The 21,391-nt window shown below is 40.4% G+C and overlaps 1 protein-coding gene across 2 annotated transcripts; it reads right to left on the bottom strand.

Annotated features, from left to right (window-relative positions):
* Positions 1 to 891: 891 nt before the first annotated feature.
* c7h11orf53 (chromosome 7 C11orf53 homolog) lies at positions 892 to 13,242 on the bottom strand. 2 transcript variants are annotated; one of them, XM_010870421.4, is made up of 5 exons: positions 13,094 to 13,242; positions 12,145 to 12,245; positions 5,160 to 5,202; positions 2,230 to 2,528; positions 892 to 1,697 (listed from the first exon to the last, which is right to left on the bottom strand). In XM_010870421.4, exons 1-5 carry the CDS (start codon positions 13,116 to 13,118, stop codon positions 1,275 to 1,277), a joined length of 891 nt encoding a protein of 296 aa, XP_010868723.1. In that variant the 5' UTR covers positions 13,119 to 13,242; the 3' UTR covers positions 892 to 1,274. The 2 variants fall into 2 exon arrangements, with proteins under 2 accessions (XP_010868723.1, XP_019903717.1); XM_020048158.3 differs by having other exon boundaries at positions 13,109 to 13,242.
* Positions 13,243 to 21,391: the final 8,149 nt, after the last annotated feature.

The raw sequence follows: 21,391 nt of genomic DNA, 5'->3' as shown, positions 1-21,391 counted from the left end.
CTGTCCTGGGCACATGTTGCAGAATGGGTTCAAATCCTTTGACAGAGATTTACTAGCGTGTTTTACTTTTGACTAAGTGCAAACATTTGTTTTCTCTCTTTGTGCATTTTGCTTTTTATAAGGAAATGGTGCTCAACTTACCGATGCCAATGTACTTTGATGAGCCCTGCGATTTTTCAGCAATTCCTTGACCGTGATCTTTACTCGAACACCTTGGTAAACCTTAGTTTTTTCTGTCTCAAGGCAATTTTATTTAAATAATTTATTAGAAAAATACATTCATGTTTGAACGCCAGCAACAACTTTGATTTCGTAAAATCGATGTTATCTTTATGTTGCCTAATAACAAACGTTATTTTCAAACCTATTTTAACATTAGGCTACAGTGAAATCCTACTCAATGGCTATTCTAATGAGCTTCAGTTTGGAACCTACACAACTTATTGGATTTCACTTTTTTGGCCCATCTAAAATATTGTCAAAAAGTAGGTACTCACCGCATGACATTTTGCCAGGAGACTAACCTTTGCAGCCTGCAAAGCTAAGCACTTGGAGGCGAGTCAGTGGACAGCGGCAGGGTGCTGGATCGGTTGGTTCAGGTATTTCGGTGTTGATAGGCTAAACGACATAGGATCTCCAAATTTCAAAAAGGGTAAAACATGAAGACCTTTGAATTTTTCTGTTTTCGCTTCAGTGTTTTATGCTTCATACATGCTTTGTGTAACTTCGTCGTCATAACGATTAACAATGATTGTGCGATATATATTTGAATATTCAAATTCGCGTCTCAAAAAAGGAAGTCGTTTGTGCTGGTCTAAGGCGACCTCTACTGTTATTACTCCATAGTCACAATCCTCCCAAAGCAGACATTGATGCATTTTCACACACGTTTCTTAATGTTTTAATGGCTATATCACAGGCGATCACGCGCGGACACACAAATAATATTGGGAGAGTTATAAAACACTCTCAAACAGATTTGTAATAAACTCACAGACACAGATATATACCAATGAACAACTGCAAAGAGTTCTAAAACACAAATTGACCTATATAAAACACAAAGATACAAATATAACCCAACAAACATGAGCACAATATGTATTTACAAATCAAACTAAATAAAAATATGTATGTATATTGTACAGAAACAAAACAAGCCAAAATTAACCTTATGCTCAACTTCAGCCACATTTCTGACCACATTTTGTGCAGTGAAAACAGTATCCATGAATCTCCACAACAACGTTTTAGTCCATATGTATCTGTGTGTATCAGTAGGCCTTCCTGGGTTCATATGGCAACCACGTGCTAGTCCCATCATCCTTGACCCAGGAGGCATCACTGAGGGGGACAGCACTACTACCAGGATCGTCAGAGGGCACAGGTGATACCTTGACCCCTGGAGACTCCCCTGATGACACCATGTATGTATAGCTGGATGGGTAGCTGGATGAAGGAGCATATGAGGAACTAGGGTAGTGCACCTCTTCCAGTGGGTGCAGGGAGTAGGGCTGGGAGCCAGACAGGGACAGGGTGGATCCTCCACCACGACTGGGGATGAGCCGGTAGAGAGAGGGGCTGTCGGGGTCAGTCAGTGCCAGGCCAGATGAGGCTGTGGTTGGCACAGGGCCTTCAGAACACAAGACCTCACCCTGACTCACTGAGTCCCCATCAGATGGCTCCCACGAGTCTCTCTTTTGAGAGAAGACAGAAAGGAAGAGTGAGAAGAAGGGTTAAGAAAGCAACACACAGATCTATTAACACAAAACTAAGTGTGGATCTGCAAAATGGAAGATTCAGTTTGCAGATCGTGAAGATATTTCAATTGATGGATGATTGTGAAGATATGAAATTTGAAAAAGTAATGGAGAACATTTGAGGAGGGAGAGCGACCCTCCAAGGATATGCCTCCCCAGACAGTCACTGACCCACTGGCAAATTGGTCATGCTGGATGATGTTGCAGGCAGCATAATGTATACCAAGGCGTCTACAGATTCTTTCAAGTCTGTCACATGTGCTCAGGGGAAACCTGCTCTCATTTGGTGTCTTTTTCAAATTCAAGGCCTTAAACTTGGGAGATAGTGCTTCTTGTCTCATTAGACAGCAGCTCAAATGTATATTGACACTAAAAGAAGACCCTTTCTCTCTGTCTCTTAGTCTTTGTATTGGTCTTTTGAACTCTATCTCTATGGAAGTTAACAGCTTTACGTTAAATGTGTTCGTACCAGGAGAAGATGGGAAGATTCCCCAGGAAGAGGTGGCAGAAGGTGAGGCAGGGACGAGGTTGGGAAGAGGGATCCTCCACTGGTGGTGAAGGCCGTGGCACCACGGTAGTCCCCGAATTCGGGTGAATAGTAACTGTCGATGTAGGCAGGGTAAGTGGATGAATGGTCGTAAGAGAGAGCCTTGCCCCCCAGAGTTGAGCTGTAGGAGTCAGAGGAGTACTGCTTAGCGGACGGGCTGAAGTCTGAGTCGGTCAGGTAGGGCCTCCGCATGCTGTAATAACCAGGAAGCATGTGGGATCCTGAAAAAAGAGTAGGTAGATTAAGCTTTCTCTGTAATACTGGACTGCCTTCTCCATAAACCACTTAAAGGCAACTTAAATTACTGTGAGTTTATACGCTTTACTGTTCAGTGCCAATCAACAGCTTGCTGACTGCTGGCAACAAATGTTTGCAGACCTCGGGCAGTCTTCACAACACTTCATATATTTTTTTGTAGATCTTTATATATTTTACATATTTTTTAGTAGATTGAATTAATGTCGGGAAATATTTGTAAGAAATATAAAAGGTCGGTTGGACGATGCTAGTATAATTTTTTAATAGTGCCACAGACTGGGCCAGCATAGGAAATCCACCATTGGGATAATAGTCCTGCTGAAAAGTGAATATCATTCCAAACTAAATTTATTCTCTTGCAGTATTTCCCTGTACTTTGTTCAATTCATTCTTCTTTCAGCTTTAACAAAATCCTCAATCTATGACTCATCTGACAACAGCCAGTTTTATGCAGAGCTCCTGATGGTTTACCAGTGCATTAATCCACTCCCATCCATGAATCTCTGTAGCTGATCCAGAGTGATTGTTGGGCACTCTATGGCTTCTCAGAAGTGCCCTTTTTGTTTAAGAGCTGAGTTTTGTGGGACAGCCTTATATTGGCAATGACTGAGTGGTGTAATGAAACTTTCACTATTTCATTTATTGATTCACTGTGCTCCCTGGGTTCACTGTGCTATTATTTTGTACCAAATTCCTCATCTATGTATTTATATAGCTTTATGTCTAACTTATTTTTACAATGCTCTTTAGTCTAACAATGATTGTTTAAAAATGGGACAGAAATTTAAATGTTTCACTGGTAAAGCCAATGGTAAGGTAATTAACTGGCTAAGGCATTTTATTGCATCCATGTAAACCGGAAGCTTCCACCACACATGAGTGTGAACATCAAACCTTTGTATCTATTGTATATTTTGAGTGTTTTAAAATTAAATGTCAAACAGAATGACATTTCAATGTACAATTTGTAATTCAGTGAAGTTAGAGAATTGGTCAGGGGTCTGAATTGTTTTGCAAGACACTCTATGTGAGTTAGGACTCGGTGAGTTTATTGACAGCTCACAGCAATATTTTGAAAGAACGTGTTGTTTTCCTACATCCACATTCCTTTCTCCAGCATGTCCATAAACTATACTTGAAAAACCTTATCATTTGGTTTGCTTAAATATAATTATTTATTTGTCAGTCATTCTTAGTATTCAGTAATATCGAAAGAATTACATAGTTATTAAACAGAAGAATTGCATTGATGAAGGGATTCATGTTTTCTCGCTTTGCTGTTTTTTTTTTATACAGAGTTATGATGCAACCTTTTTCTGTAAAAATGTTTTCTTCTACCAACAGCCAATCAGTGAAACCCTAATACCAGCGCCAACACAACTTTTGTTAAAGCTGCGCTAGATAGGATTTCTTAAGTAAAAAAACAGAAAGTTCAGTGTCACTGTGTCAGTGGAATTTTTGCATGCCGCAAAGTCCCAGCCAGTTCGGTACCAGCAATCCCTTTCCAGCCAATCGCCTTCATGCGATGCGGGCTATCCTCAGCTTATTTTGTGAATGTGCATTTTACCTGAATGATATTTATAGCATAAGTACACAATAGGGAGCGGAGTTCGGCAGTTAGAGACCAGGAAAACAAACTATAATTCCTTCCAAAGCGAAAGAAGACTTAGACCCCCTGTCTATAGCTAGCTACCAGGAACCCCTAGCTAATGTCAACAAGGCTTTTTTTTACTGAAATAATCCTAGTTGTTCAAATTTAACCAACACAATATCATTAGTCTAACTACAGTAGCTATCTGGCTAAAACATTGCCGCCATGCAATGAAAACTAGGAGCACAGGAAGGAGAAATCTAAAAGAGAACGTCACAATATGTGTAGCAGTTAAGGAATGGCTGATTGTGACTGAGTAGGTTATGAACTGAAAAAATGTGACATAATAAATGACTCATGGCCTAGTTATGAATTAAAACATTAAACAAGAAAACGTTTATGACCTGTTTTTTGGATAGTAATATCATTACTATTTATTTACTTTTTTGGCCCGTGGTTTGGGTCCTAAACGTTAAATTCAGTCCCGGGCCCTTGGATTCCTGTCGGCGTCCCTGCTTAAAACAGAGAGCAAGACTAATAGACTGATTGTAGTTTACAGAAGTGTCTCCCAAAGAAATATTATTCAACACTGTCCAAGGAGGTGTGAATTCAATCCAACATGTTTCACAGCTGTAACGGCTGTTCAAAATGCTTACGCTAAGCATTAACCACAAGGCATGAAGACGTATGCTATATATTTGATTTAATTTGGAAAATGTTTTTTACAGTATTTATTTTGCTTTGAGTGTTAGGAATAGTTTGCTTAGATCAACGGGGGGGGGGGGGGGGGGGGGTTAAAATGTGAAGGCAGCAAAATGTGAAGAACGTACAAGAGTGTGTGGACTTGTAGTTGTGACTGTATGCTATCCCAATTGGACTCGCACCTAGAACCATACACTCTTACCAACTGTGCATGACAGGATCATCATATATCATCAACTTCCTCAATATGCATTTGTAAATGTCATTGTGTGTTTTAAATAAGCTCTAACAGCGGACTCACCTGGCATCTGCACAAAGGTTGCCTGGGAATGACTTGTCCCAGCCTGCAGATGAGACAGAGACTGATTATTACTACCTAACACTATTCTCATGGAACCAGCGTTAAACAGACCTTTAAATAATTCATTTACACAACCATGATATGTTTGGAAAAATTTACTATTTTCTAAGACATAAATTTCTCGTGTATGGCCAAGTGTCTTAGAAATAGAAATGAATTTTTTGCATCACTGTTTTTGTATTTTTTGGCACCAAAGTTTCCCAAAATGTGTCTCAACTAAATAATTTGGTAATTAAAGAAAATCTTTAGAAAATCTTATTTGAATTTACATTTATCCATAACATGTATATAAATCATAAAAATGTTATGCTCTTGAAATTTACATTAAAGTATAGCATTTATGAAGTGAAAAAAAAACACCATCTGTGGACAAGATTTGCATTACTGAATTTATTTTCAAATTCCTTTGAAAATTGAATCAGTTTTTGCATTTTAAAAATGGAGTCACCCATGATGCTGCACCTAGTGTAGTTGTAGATAAGCACACTAAGTTAATTTACTTTCTTATATACCTTCAGAATTGGGTTCTGGTTTCTCAAACACCTGCTTTTTTTTATACATTGGATGTCTTTAAACAGTTATCTGAGTATAAAAGGTTTGTCAAGTATTTTGGTTTCTATAACTCTCATGTATCTTTTTTTAAAACACAAGCTTGCATTTGGTTTCAGCATTGAGTTACCCCACCACTTAAAGGAGGATATCTCCCACTTTGATACGTTTACTTGTTTTCACACTTCCCTATAGTAATATCTCGATATCCCAACTCGATATGTCATATTCAGTGCCATCTGTAAGCACAGGGACAGTGAATTTTTTTCTAAAAGATGTTCATGATTGCACATTCAGTATATTTCCCAACTTGCAATTCTAGACATTCACTGCTTTCCCTCATTGCTTGCATGTCTGGATTTGAAATCCAATAATTACTGTGAAAGTATATACTCACCTAAAGGATTATTAGGAACACCATACTAATACTGTGTTTGACCCCCTTTCACCGTCAGAACTGCCTTAATTCTACGTGGCATTGATTCAACAAGGTGCTGAAAGCATTCTTTAGAAATGTTGGCCCATATTGATAGGATAGCATCTTGCAGTTGATGGAGATTTGTGAGATGCACATCCAGGGCACGAAGCTCCCGTTCCACCACATCCCAAAGATGCTCTATTGGGTGGAGATCTGGTGACTGTGGGGGCCCTTTTCAGTATAGTGAACTCATTGTCATGTTCAGAAACCAATTTGAAATGATTCAAGCTTTGTGACATGGTGCATTATCCTGCTGGAAGTAGCCATCAGAGGATTGGTACATGGTTGTCATAAAGAGATGGACATGGTCAGAAACAATGCTCAGGGAGGCCATGGCATTTAAACAATGCCCAATTGGCACTAAGGTGCCTAAAGTGTGCCAAGAAAACATCCCCCACACCATTACACCACCACCACCAGCCCGCACAGTGGTAACAAGGCATGATGGATCCATGTTCTCATTCTGTTTACGCCAAATTCTGACTCTACCATCTGAATGTCTCAACAGAAATCGAGACTCATCAGACCAGGCAACATTCTTCCAGTCTTCAACTGTCCAATTTTGGTGAGCTTGTGCAAATTGTAGCCTCTTTTTCCTATTTGTAGTGGAGATGAGTGGTACCCGGTGGGGTCTTCTGCTGTTGTAGCCCATCCGCCTCAAGGTTGTGCGTGTTGTGGCTTCACAAATGCTTTGATGCATACCTCGGTTGTAACGAGTAGTTATTTCAGTCAAATTTGCTCTTCTATCAGCTTGAATCAGTCGGCCCATTCTCCTCTGACCTCTAGCATTTTGCCCACAGGACTGCCGCATACTGGATGTTTTTCCCTTTTCACACCATTTTTTGTAAACCCTAGAAATGATTGTGCGTGAAAATCCCAGTAACTGAGCAGATTGTGAAATACTCAGACCGGCCCATCTGGCACCAACAACCATGCCACGCTCAAAATTGCTTAAATCATCTTTCTTTCCCATTCTGACATTCAGTTTGGAGTTCAGGAGATTGTCTTGACCAGGACCACACCCCTTAATGCATTGAAGCAACTGCCATGTAATTGGTTGATTAGATAATTGCATTAATGAGAAATTGAACAGGTGTTCCTAATAATCCTTTAGGTGAGTGTAGATTGTCAATGTTATTTCACCATGCAGGTTTGCAATGAACAGAATCATATTTTTGCTTAGGGACATAACAACAGGGTTTTTCACATTGTTGGCTCTGGGATTGACCATTTAGGAATGATCACTTTTAAAACACACAGTTTAATATAAATATACACAGCTCAAAAAAATTAAGGGAACACTCAAATAACACATCAGGTCTCAATGAACAAAATATATTAAAGATCAAAATCTTTATTGTACATTCTGTACAATGTTAGTTGAGAACAAAATGACGTCAATGGAAACCAAAATCACCAACCGATTGAGGGCTGGATTCAAACTCAAATCAAAAACCAAAGTAAACAATTGAAATATCAACCTGTTCCAACTTGTGTGATTTTCATCACGGCAACTCATAATGTGACTCAGTAGTGTGTATGGCCCCCCATGCCTGTATGCACTCCCAACAATGTCTGGGCATGCTCCTAATGAGATGGTGGTGGAGCACCCTCTGGGTGTCCAGGGTTATCTCCTCCCAGACCTGGATCAGGGCATCAGTGAGCTCCTGGACAGTCAGTGGCGCTACTTGGCAGTGTCGGATGCACCGATACATAACGTCCCAGAGGTTCTCAGTTGGATTCAGGTCTGGGGAACATAAGGGCAAGTCAATGGCATCAATGCTTTCATCATCTAGGAAGTGCCTACACACTCTGGCCACATGAGGCTGGGCATAGTACAGCACCTGGAGGAACCCAGGGCCCACTGCATGAATTTAAGCTTTGATGATGGGGCTGGGGATTTCATTCTAGTACCCAACAATAGTCAGGATACTGCTGGCAAGCACGTGGAGGTCTGTGCAACCCTCCAAGGATATGCCTCCCCAGACAGTCACTGACCCACTGGCAAACTGGTCATGCTGGATGATGTTGCAGGCAGCATAATGTATACCAAGGGGTCTACAGACTCTTTCACGTCTGTCACATGTGCTCAGGGGGAACCTGCTCTCATCTGGGAAGAGAACGGGGCGCCAATGGGAGACATGCCAATTCTGGTGTTCTCTGGCGAATGCCAGTCGAGCTGCTGGCTGTGAGCATTAGGTCCCTCTAGTAGAAGTTAGGCCCTCATAACACCCTCATGAAGTATGTTTCTGACAGCTTGGTCCGAAACATGCACACCAGTAGCCTGCTGTAGGTCATTTTGTAGGGCTCTGGCAGTGCTCCTCCTATTCCTCCTCATACAAAGGAGTGACTACGGCCCTGTCCAGCTCTCCTCATGTAACAGCCTTTCTCCTGGTATCCCCTCCATGCTCTTGAGACTGTACTGGGAGACACAGCAAACCTTCTTTCCTACGACACGTATGGGTGTGCCATCCTGGAGGAGCAGGACTACCTGGGCAAAATGAATGGGCTGAAGGTACCGCCTCATGCTACCAGTTGTGACAAGGACACTAGCAAAACTAGAGAAGACTCATTCAGGAAGGATAAGGAGAGAGCAATTGTCTGTGGCCACCACCTGCAAAACCATTCCCTTTTTGGGGGTTGTCTCGCTGTTGCCTCTCCAGTGCACCTGTTGTCATTTTCATTTGCACAAAATATGACATTGATTCGCAATCGCTTATGCTTCCTAACTGGACAGACTGATATCCCTGAGGTTTAACTGACTTTAATTACGTGTTCCCTTAATGTTTTTGAGCAGTGCAGTTTTCAAATTAAGCACTTAGGTTTTTATCACATGGTTTCATATCATTTGCATGCTTTAAAAGTTTGATTTCTTAAATCTATAAACTTTAAAAGTGTATTATAAAGCTTATAGATAACTATTTCAGGTTTTAATAGCCTTTTTTGTGCATCTTTAAAAATATTGTAAATAACTCTACAGGATGCTGTAAAGTTTATTTTTGGGAAGATACTTCTATTACTTTACCTTTCAAAATGTGTAATCTCATGTCTTTGCTGCTTTTGCTTTGAAGTCTGCACAGTATAGGGGGAGGTTTATTGGGTTGCAGTATATGGGGTTAAACTGAATGATCATACAATTAAGTAGTGGTTGATTTGTATCCATTCAATCTCCATGCTGAGGTGCTGTGAAAGGTTTTTATTTTAAATTTTTCCCCCTCGAAGATTTCAGTTTGTTTTTCAATTGAATTGTTCACATTATAGGTCACATTAAAAGTGGAGAAGTTTTATCTTTGTCTCATTCTTTCACATTCTCATTCTTTTACAAAAAACAGGCATTTTAACCGGGGTGTGTATACGTTTTATATCCACTGTATAATCCACTGACTACAGATCAAACAGTTGCTATAAGGTTTTAAGTATGATATAGATTCACAGCTTGTATTTCAGGGTATTTGTGTTATTCATCATTTAGTATTGGTTTCACCATTTAGAATTGACAAAGTTAATATATATTATTTGAAAGCACAAAAAATATTGAGACTATTGGTTTGGCAGGTGTTTCTGGTTTGAAAGATATGCTGCCTCAAATAATTTGTGCAGACATATGAGAGTTGTCATTTAGTCATTTAAAATACACTCTTTTCCAGGGCAACTTACAGGTAATGCATACATTTTAAGAAGCTAGGTGGCGCACACAATTCAGTAACAGCACTCAATTAATTTGTTACTGGCAAAAGTCAGTGATGGGAAGGCGACAATACAAATAATGAACATGACAAGCATAATTTCACCAAGAAAACAGAAGGGGTGGCTGTTGTTATTTTTGATACTCTTTGAAGGGTAGGGTTTCAGATGGTTTCTGAAAATAAGCAGATTCTGCAATCCCAGCCTCAATGGGAAGCCGGTTCCACCATTGAGGTAAAAGGACAGAGAACAGTTTTGACTGGGCAGATTAGGAGCTGCCTTTCTGTAGGGACGGGATGGCCAAAAAGGCCAGAAGTCGCAGAATTAATAACCGGGTTTAGATGTAAGGTTTGAGAATTGCCTGAAGGTAGGGAGGGGAATCTCCCCTTCCTGCTTCATAGGCAAGCACCATGGCCTTGTAGCAAATGTGAGCTTCAACTGAAATCCAGTTGAGTGAAGGGAGGAGTGTGGTTACATGGGAGAACTGGCCACGAGATGGGAGCCCTACCTACAGAGAGTTGCAATAATTAAGACCTGAAATGAGAAGTACCTGGACTAATATCTGACCTCAATTAAATGTTTTAATTTCATTGTTATGAAATAATAGTAATATTCTTCAATTACTATTGGAAATTAAATTGGAAACCTTTAGGAAATTGTGGTGAAATGCACAACATCTGCTAATAAAGTAATAAAATGATAATGTAATAGATATGTATAAATGCATTTTTTTTCAATGTCAGTTTCTTTAGAATATCCCATGTATATGTGCTGTGGTGTGTGTTCACTGGTATACATTATGCAAAACATTGCACTGAACTAAGATCAGGCACACAATTCCAGTGAGAAAAAATGAAAGGAAATAAGCAATGAGATAGAGTGAGAGAAGTTCAGTGAGACGGGGGGTGGAAGATGGAAGAATGGTACTCAGGCAGGCAAATGATGTGGGTGGAAATTTGAATGTAATTTGCCAATTCGACATTGGGATGTGCCCCTCAAAGTGCCATCTCTCCAGCGAGTACACAAACTAATTTGCTAAAGCACAAAGATAGCCACGACTGACTAGGGCTAATGGCACGGGTCTAGACTGGTTTCGCCATTATCCCACACCTATTTAAGCATTTGACTTGTGACAAAAATATGAGAGTATAATGGACTTTTGTTTTTCATCTTTCACTAAAATGAAATTTACAGACCACAGACAGAGGTGCTGTATGCCAGTGTCCCATTGTAACATAGCTACACAGGTCTGTGACCATAATTTGTAAGGGATGCACAGCCACCTCAACATTCCTAACCAATGTGTGTCAACTTAATTGAAATCACCATCAAAATTGTCATAGAGACAGTTGTTTCATTTATTTTTTAGACAGTAGCCATTATTACATTGTTATTAAGCAGCAGAATCACACAAATCCTTTAAGGTTCTTCTGCATCAACCTTTGAAATAGTTCAACATAAACAGTCATAAGACATCACCAACCGTGACCAAACATGCCCATCAGAATAAAAATATATGTTTATTTTAAAGGTCCTCATTCCCACTGACAGTTGAACAAAAAAAGGCAAGAGTTCTTTGTTGTCAGTTATCGGACTGATGTGTCCCCAGGAGAAAAACAAGCAGCCATTTTATGATGTGCTGGTGAGACTGATGAAAGGAGCTTGTTGTCTTTCTGTGTTTGTTCTAGATCTGCGTTTGGAGATGGCCTAACTTCAGCTTAAACAGTCTGGGGCCCAACAATGGCTTACTTGTTTGAGATGATCTGCTGGGGAGAAGGCTAGCAGCTTTGGCAGGTGCTTCTGATTGAGGTCACTGATAGGTGACCTACTAGCACTGAAAGCCCAGCAGAGATGTAGCCTGCTATCAATGGACTACAGTTGGAACATGTCATGGCTAATAGTGCGGTGAGGTGAATGAGTCGCATAGCCATGAATAGAAGAGAACCTGCTATTCATGTTGGATATTAGCTTTATGTGTCTCTTTATGGACCCACTGTTGACATTGTGAATGTGGGTGCACACACTCTCACTCTCTCACACACACACACACACACACATTCTACGGGCATTTCCTTTGTGTGGTCAGTGGTCGCCATGATCACTGAGTCGAAAGAAAGGCGATACAGAATGTAAATGTTCAGAGCGAAAGTCTTAGACACATGAAAGAGAGAAACGGATGGGAACGAATGAGGACAAGCCGAAAAGTAAACTCACATTAAACCTGGGAACGCTTGTCTGCTTCTGTCTCTTCTCCGCCAAAAGGTCCTTGACTGTGTGTTTGACCCTTACACCCTGGTACACCCGTTTGGAGTACTCTGTAAAAAAAATACCGGAGAATCAAAACAAAAAGGAAGATAATTATTTTCATTGTTAACATTAGCAGCAGTGAATTTCTGAGAATGTGTAGATAAACTTGGCAAATTAAGTTTAAGCATGTTGTTTTGTATTAAGCATGTTACTTGTATGTACTGCACACGTCAGTATTAGTAGCCTACAGCCAGGATATTTCATTTTGTACAACCACAAAATATTACAAATTATGCAAATGCTGCTATGCTACATGAGTATGTTTGGCAGGAAAAATATGTGATACCAAATATCTGATTAGAGATTTTATAGCAACATTGGCTACAGCAGGCGTTATCCAATACTTTAATTTATTGTGATTCCTTTTTGATAAAAGCATTTTTAAAAAGTCTGGGAGAATGGAGATTAACAAATTATTCTGAGAAATAGAAATAATTTATTTTCTGCAACATAGAAATGTATCTATCCAACATGACAAAAACAGATTGAGGGATTGAGAGATGTATTTAACACATTGTATATGTTGCTGCATCAAATAGTTCATAAGAAATCCCAGTGACCTTAACTTAAAATGTTACCAGATACCAGTGGCCTTCAGAAATGTTATAAACCTGCGACTTTTGGCCAAAGATTCTATAGCATACCATAAGGAAATACATCTAGAGACCAAACAGCTTATTTTTCCTTTGTTTCAAGCATATTAATCAAGTAAATATTTAAGAAAGACAAAGTTCTCTATACAACCGCTCAATTTTAATATCTTTATATGGTTTAAATACTACAACTCCTGTTTTAGGGCATTTAGTACAAAAACACTTTCCTTGTAAAGATGAGACATGAGGAAACTATACCGTACCATCCATGAACGCACCTGCTTCCATCTTGTAGGCCAAGCGGTTTATAAAAGACTGTTAATTTTAGGTTCTTCTTTTAGCGTCTCCAGGAGTTGACCTGAGCTGTGTTCATGATACCAAATTTCAGCTCCTTACAAATAGTTTAGCAGTCCCATGGATGGTCCGATGTAATGGCCAAGCCATAGGATCGCCATGGAGGCAGACTTTTTTCGCTTTGTGTAAATGCAAATTATTGGCAGGACGTTTTTCCGACATTTGCATCGTCACTCCAGATTAAACAGAGAGAACCCATTTTACTCACACTATTGATGCAGAGGGATGTGTTATGGAATTGTTTTGGGGATGGGGATGATGAATGTGGCAATGATGATACAAATGATGTGTATAGTGTGATTGGAAAGTACAGGACAAGGACTTTCCTGAGGAGGAGGAAGATGATGAGTGTCACTATTGACCTCATCATCTGGGCAATATGAAAAAAACCCTAACTGAAAAAGGAGTCTTGCTCACCTGTAAAGCTGCAGTGTATCTCACAAAGATTAACTTGTTATCTTGCAGAGGGGGTTTCCCAGGAATTAAACGGCTGTATGTGGCTAGACACACAGACCCCACATTAAGTAGGGGATTCATTTGGGATATTATATAAAGATATTCACACATTTATCTCTGGGTAAAGTCTTGTGTGCTTTATCATATAAAAGGCATGACTGTGTTCATGTGGATGTTAGTTACCTGAGTCATTTATATTATGATTGATTCAAAAAGGCAGTTTGGGCTTTGAAAATGGATGTCCTTGGTGTAATATCATTTTAATACACTGGAGACTGCTAAATGCATGTCCAGTCTGGAAAATCAGTTATCTGTGATTGATGAGGAATGTTCATGTTTCTTCTGTAAATGCTTGCTGTATCTAAATCTGTTGCTAATGATTGGTGAAATACGGGCAGCAGGTAGCCAAGCACATAAAACATATGACCAGACACCGAAAGGTTGCCATAATGAATCTCTAACCAGGTAACGTTAACAAAATGTAATTCTGCACCTGATCAATACAGTTTACGTGCTCAGATAACTGCTACCAGGTTGTGGTGGTTAAGGGCAATGTGTCAACTCACGTGGTGAATTAAGAATTCAAAAAAACATTGAAGTACAAGTTACTATGTCACACACAGTAGTCAATGGGAGGACAAAGGGAGGTAACGATGTTATTGAAAAGGGCCTAACTGACAAGGTAATCCATTGCAGCATTGTCTATTAATAAAAAACCATCCTCTTTCCACAGAAACGGTCAGGTACATTGAATCATCTTTGAATCCTTATTCAATGAATCATTGCACTTCTGTTTTCATGGGAACGTTATCAGGTTTACTAACTCCACCCTCTTTCTGACAGACACCTTCTGCATATGCTCCTGTGTTGCTCTGTGTTCATGTACAGTTTGATAACATAGTGCCTTCTTTATCTCTCTCTGACAACTATCTATGCTGGCTGGAAGCCACTGGCTGCCTGTGAGCACCCTCTGCAGCATGCCACGCAGCAGGAAGTTCCGGTTCTCAGTGATGATGCAAAGAGACCTAATTCGGTTGGTAATTAGGTGATGCTCCATTTCAACATTTCCTCCACATTTACTGGATTGGTTGAACAGTGGTTTCAGGAATGCCTTTTTCTTGTGCAACAACCTTCTCACACATTTCTTTGAATAGCATTTTATAGGAAGCAAATGGTATGACAGCCTCCTCAAACTTACAAGCAATCTTAAAGAATTCCCTAAGGGTTTTGTGGTTAAGCGATAGGATTATTACATCTGTGTAGGTACATTAAGAGTGGCAGTTGGGTTTTGGAGTGCAGGAAGGAGTCAATTTTCAGATAATGAAAATAACAGAAGATGTTTACTTCATCTTTGTCCTTTTTGTTTCAATGGCATGCAGTTGGAGAGATAAACAGCTAGAGAGGTGAGGAGGAAAATAGAAAATGGAGGTAGACAGGCATGTAGATAAACAGACATGAGCATCAGGCAGAATATGCTGACACTCTCTAAAGTCTGATGAAAGCAATTGCAAGACTGCTTTTAATAATTTGCTTTATGCACAAATTCCCAGATCAGGAGTGGTGTCAGGAATTTGCTCCAGATGCCTGGTTGATCCAAGATGCCGGATCCGCAGGGTGAACAAAGTATCCTTTGACCAGCATTTGCCAGTACCTGGGCAGTTGAGGAGGACATTAGGGGGAGGTGGATGGGGACATACGCTCCCCTGTCCTGTCAGCGCTCTTAATTAAATACAGGAAGCAGCGCAAACTAGCTAGGTCCACACACTCAGGCTCTGTGTTGATAGCTATTGGAGCGAGGAGGAAGTGGTGGACAGAGGAAGCGGAGGCAACGATGCTTGGTCCATGCCTTTGACAGGCCAGGAAGCCTTTGAGGTTCACGAGAGGCTGGTTGGCAGCAGAACACAAAGCAAATGAATCTGTGACATCCAACTTTTTTCATAGTTTAGTTTGATTACAGCTTTGTAGTTTGTCTTAGAGGCAGAGGGTGATAAGGGGTGTAAACTAAAAAGGTAACAAAAAAGAAAGAAGAATGAATTGATACCTTTCTCACCTGGTCATGGACTTTGAAGTCTTGAGGGAAGTGATGATTTGTGTTGTTGTGATTTGGGCTTGAGTAAGGTGTGAGAGAGTGTCGATGGCAGAAAGACCAGCAGAGAGAAAAGAGAATGTTTGGGGATTCAGACCTTTTCTTGTTGCAGTGGAATTTCAGTTCGTCTTTATCAAGACGTAGCAGTGGCTTCAAACACTTCTCTCTTCTTCAAAAGAAGGACGTTGTCTGAGAGACTGACGGAGAGAGACAGAGAGAAAGAGACAGAGAGGGATGGTTGTGCCGTAGTAGAAAGACGACCGGAGGAGTGATCAAAGAGCATTTTAGAACTGATAGTGTGAGGGAAGGAATGGAGACTTTATAGAATCAGTTCATCATTTTGGATAAGTGACTAAAAAGTCTGTAACGTAACAGCATCAATCTTTAATTAAGGCCACAACAGCACTGGGATTTGACACTCAGTCATATCAGAACCAGACATCCTCTGATACCTTACATCCTGTGGATTGATTCACCGTGGCTACTTTTATCATGAAAACCACATCAGAAAGGAAAAATAAGTAATTTCAGAGACAATGGACCATTATTTTCTTTTCAAGCCCACATCAATGGATCACTGAGGGGGAAAAAACACCTCATTAGAGTTACAAAAAGATATTCTCTGACAATATCAGCCTCATCTATTCTCTGGTCCCTCTCAAACAAAGATTACCGCCTGGCTTTTAGTGCAGGAAACTATCTGGCCATTGGCCTATAGCAGGTGGGGTACTGCAGACAATACATCACTGACACCTGAGGCATATTGGGGCCTGTTTGTTTGACACTACAAAGGACAAAACAGGAAATCCCATCTTGGCTCTATTCTGGCTCAGTACAACTCACTGTGCTTTCCCTCCTAGCTTTGGGCCAAATCATTGCTCAAGATATACTGGGGCGCTGCCGGGGCGTATTCGTCTTTGACCTAGTTAGCAACGAAAAGCAATGAGCACTTAACGTAATCTATCAATCAGCCGATTAAGGTGGCCGAAAGAGCAAAACAGTTTAATGGCACAATTTGCAAGTTGTTTGTTTCATTCACATGGTCGTTTGTTCGAGACCAAAGTGATAGAGGGTGGATTACGAAAATGGTCTTTGCTGTCGATTGACTCATAATTATGAGCTACAGGCAGAGATGGAGCACTTGCTGAGTTGACGCCAGCTGGGCACGTTCTTTGGCTGGGTTTGTTTGGGGAAACTGCACCTAAAGGCAATCGCATGTCTGCCAAGTTTCTGAAGCCAAATGACACAAAGTGTTGTTATTCTGTTATGACAATATGTTGGGCAGCCAAGCCATGCTTAGGCCGGATCCTGACTGAAAAGGCTAGTGCTTGACAATTACACCTGTTTTTCCAAGCTGGTGTATACTGTAGATGTCGTCATTCAGCTGAGAATACGTTAGCATCCACTTTTTCCATGCAGGTGATTTTTACCTGCATAACCTGGCCTGGTTGATATTATACACTGCTAAGCCTTCACCTGACATCATCTCTGCTCCATTGCTCCACCCAGCAGGTGAGGAGTCAAAATGGCTGACTTGTCATTACATTCATCTGCTTGTTTACTGTTGTTTTGATACTCATTTCAGCACGCTGTTGCCATTCTACTTAGCTCATAAAAAAGGTGTCATCACAATAATCCATCCTAATAACAGCTCATTGGCATTTGGATCTGAGAGATTAGTGAGTGTTTGGAGTAAGAAATGGTGGTTTTAATTGTTCAGTTGTCAGTCAGCCTCTATCTCTGTTGCACTTGTGTCGATGTCACACTCACTGAACTGTCTTTTTATACTGTACAAGGAAATGGAGAACTGTGCCATATACCTGCAGTTGTGTTACATTTCCACTAGGTGAGAGTGTTCCCCTTTGCATACAGTAGATGACATTACTCCCTGGTGGTTTAACAGACAGCCCCCAAACTAACCCACAAGCCAGACAGTTTTCATATGCTATGATGGTCTTGTGTAGCTCACTTGGTATAGCATGACACTTGCAGCACCAATCTTGTTGGTTTGATTCCCATGGGGCTAGTATGGAAAAACACTAAAATTTATTAACTAACTACTGTAAGTCGTTCTGGAAAAGAGGGCCTGTTAAATGACTTCTACAACCAAAGTGGTAATATATTTTTCAAGAAACAAATACATTTCTCAGTTTCAACATTTGATATGTTGTCTTTGACCTATTTTCTATCGAATATACAGTTTAAATGATTTGCACATGATTGCATTCTGCTTTTCTTCACATTTTACACATTTAAAAAGTTCAAAAGGAATGTTTTGAGCGAGGAACAGAAGCATTCAATTTGCAGTGGTCTCTTAATTTTAACCCTTCTGTTCCTCACTCAAAAAAGTCTACACACCCCTGTAAAAATGCCAGGTTCTTGTGATGTAAAAGAATGAGACAAAGATAAATCATGTCAGAACGTTTTCCACCTTTAACGTGACCTATAGCGTGAACAATTCAATTGAAAAACAAACTGAAATCTATGAGGGGGAAAGATAAGAAATGTAAAACTCACAATAACCAGATTGCATAAGTGTGCACACCCTTAAACTAATAATTTGTTGAAGCACCTTTTGATTTTACTACAGCACTCAGTCTTTTTCTGTAAGAGTCTATTAGCATGGCTTATCTTGACATAGGAAGATTAGCCCACTCTTCTTTGCAAAAGTGCTCCAAATCTGTCAGATTGCGAGGACATCTCCTGTGCACAGACATCTTCATATCACCCCACAGATGTTCAATTGGATTCAGGTCTGGGCTCAGGCTGGGTCATTCCAAAACGTTAATCTTCTTCTGGTGAAGCTATACTTTTGTGGATTTGGATGTGTGCTTTGGGTCATTGTCGTGCTGAAAGGTGAATTTCCTCTTCATCTTCAGCTTTCTAACGGACGCCTGAAGGTTTTGTGCCAGAATTGCCTGGTATTTGGAACGGTTCATAATTTCCTCCACCCTGACTAAGGCCCTGGTTCCAGCTCAAGAAAAAACAGCCCCAAAGCATGATGCTGCCACCACCATGCTTCACTGTGGGTTTGTTGTTCTTTGGGTAATGTGCAGTGTTGTTTTTGCGCCAAACATACCTTTTGGAATTATTGCCAAAAAGTTCAACCTTGGTTTCATCAGACCATAACACATTTTCCCACATACTTTTGGGGGACTGTTTTTGTTAACTTTAGCCAGGCTTGGATGTTTTTCTTTGTAAGAAAAGGCTTCCATCTTGCCACCCTACCCCATAGCCCATTCATATGAAGAATATGGGAGATTGTGGTCACATGTAGCACACAACCAGTACTTGCCAGAAATTCCTGCAGTTCCTTTAATGTTGCTGTAGGCCTCTTGAAAGCCTCCATTAGCAGTTTCCTTCTTGTCTTTTCATCAATTTTGGAGGGACGTCCAGTTATATGTCTCTGTTGTACCATATTTTCTCCACTTAATGATGACTGTCTTCACTGTGTTCCATGGCATATCTAATGCTTTGGAAATTATTTTGTACCCTTCTCCTGACTGATATCTTTCAACAATGAGATCCCTCTGATGCTTTGGAAGCTCTCTGTGGACCACTGAACTTTATTTGTGGTTAATCAGAGTCACTTTTAATGATGGCAGGTGTGTAATGACTTCTATATAACCCTTTGGCGCGTATGATCACACCGGTGGGATCAATCTAGAGTGGTCCCTGGAGCGTACGATCACACCGGTGTGATTAGAACGTCATGTTTAGAACGCACCATTAGCATACCTAGCTACAAGTAACGTAACAATGCCTGGTAAAACCGCGCTATTATTTACTCACATTTAGCTCAAACAGTCTTTATAACTTTATTTCCTGATTGTAATAGTTTCAAGACCATACTATGATATTAACCAGGTAGAAAGCATTCAAATCGGGACAAGAAGTGTTACTTACGTACCAACAGACAGCCAACACTAATGCACAAAAACTAATTATATTAGCGACTACTACCGATCAAAACCATTGCAAAAACTTTCTTGAAGTTACGTTCCCCGTTGTATGCATTTTATATAATTTATTCATTTTCACTGCACTGAATAACTGGTCACGATTTGTTAGCTAGCGGGCAGCTGACGTTTGCTAGCGGTTAGCTGACGTTTTCTAGCTAGCTACAGTAATAAATCAACCAACTTTTGCAGCTCTTAGAATTCGAGTCAATGAGAGAAGCTTGCAATGCAATGCATGTAGTGTTCCTTACCTAGCAAGGTGACTGTTCAAATGCTGGCGTGAGTTCAAATGCTGCAGAGTACTGAAGTCACGTGCAAAAAAACTCACGCTGGGGGGTCGGTAAGGAATATTTGAAACTCACGCGTGAAAAGGTTAACATGAGTTTGAATGTGATTTGTTAATTCTGAACACAGCCACATCCCGAGTTATCAGGGGGTGTGCAGACTTATGTAACCAGGTTATTGTAAGGTTTTTATTTTTCATTTTTCCCTCCCAAAGATTTCAGTTTGTTTTTCAATTGAATTGTTCACATTATAGGTCACATTAAAAGTGGAAAAAGTTCTGACGTGATTTATCTTTGTCTCATTCTTTTACATCACAAAAACCTGGCATTTTAACAGGGGTGTATATACTTCTAATATCCACTGCAGGAGTCTCTCAAAAAATGTGAATATTGTCCAAATATATAATCCAAATAAAAAAGTGACACCTTCATATATTCTAGACTTGTTATTTCAAGCCTTTTTTGTTTCAATCTTTATGATTACGGTTTACAGCTTACGGAAATCAAAAATCCAGTACCTCAAATTTTTGAATAAACATTTTTACAATACAGAAATGTATTGTAAAAGAGCTCACAAGGAGTGGACTGAGGCTGGAGTCAGTGGATCAAGAGCCATCATGCACAGACATGTCAGGAAATGGGCTACAAGTGTCGCATTCCTAGTGTCAAGCCACTCCTGAAACTGACAACGTCAGAAGAGTCTTACCTGGGCGAAGGAGAAAAAGAACTGCACCGTTGCTGAGATTTCCTCTGTTCAGATGAAAGTACATTTTGCTGTTCATTTAAAAATCAATGTCCCAGAGTCTGGAGGAAGAGTGGAGAAGCACAGAATTCAAGTTGGATCCAAGAAGTCCAGTGTTAAGTTTCCACAGTCAGTGATGATTTAGGGTGCCTTCTGCTGGTGTTGGTCCACTCTGTTTTATCAAGTCCAGAGTCAATGCAGCCATCTACCAGAAGATGTTACAGCACTTCATGCTTCCATCTGCTGAGATTATGATTTCCTTTTCCTGCAAGACTTGGCACCTGCCCACAGTGCAAAACGACTGGTAACTGGTTTGCTGCCCATGGTTATTACTCTGCTTGACTGGCCAGCCAACTCGCCTGACCTGAACCCCATAGGGTATTGTCAAGAGGAAGATGAGATACACCAGACCCAACAACACAGATGAGATGAAGGCCACTATCAAAGCAACCTGGGCTTCCTTAACAGCTCCGCAGTGCCAAGGGCTGTTTGCTCCCATGCTACGCTGCATTGATGCAGTAATTTGTGCAAAAGCAGCCCCAACCAAGTGCTTTAAACATACTTAGGAAACCTTTGCAGGTGTTTTCAGTTAATTAGTGTCATGAATACACAGACAGGAAAGAGGATCCAAGCGCAGAGCGCTATGTTTAATCACAATCCAAAAACAGGCAAAACAAGGA

This window comes from Esox lucius, chromosome 7 (assembly GCF_011004845.1).
Source record: "Esox lucius isolate fEsoLuc1 chromosome 7, fEsoLuc1.pri, whole genome shotgun sequence".
Taxonomy (NCBI): Eukaryota; Metazoa; Chordata; class Actinopteri; order Esociformes; family Esocidae; genus Esox; species Esox lucius.
This window is presented reverse-complemented; position numbering and strand designations above follow the sequence as displayed.

Bases quoted from the DNA above. Each gene is read 5' to 3' on its own strand.
- c7h11orf53 (XM_010870421.4), bottom strand. From the start codon at position 13,118: ATGGAAGCAGGTGCGTTCATGGATG. The intron at 12,246-13,093 runs GTACGGTATAGT...TTTTTTTTACAG, and splicing joins AGCAGGTGCGTTCATGGATG to AGTACTCCAAACGGGTGTAC. The intron at 2,529-5,159 runs GTGAGTCCGCTG...CTCTTTTTTCAG, and splicing joins AACCTTTGTGCAGATGCCAG to GATCCCACATGCTTCCTGGT.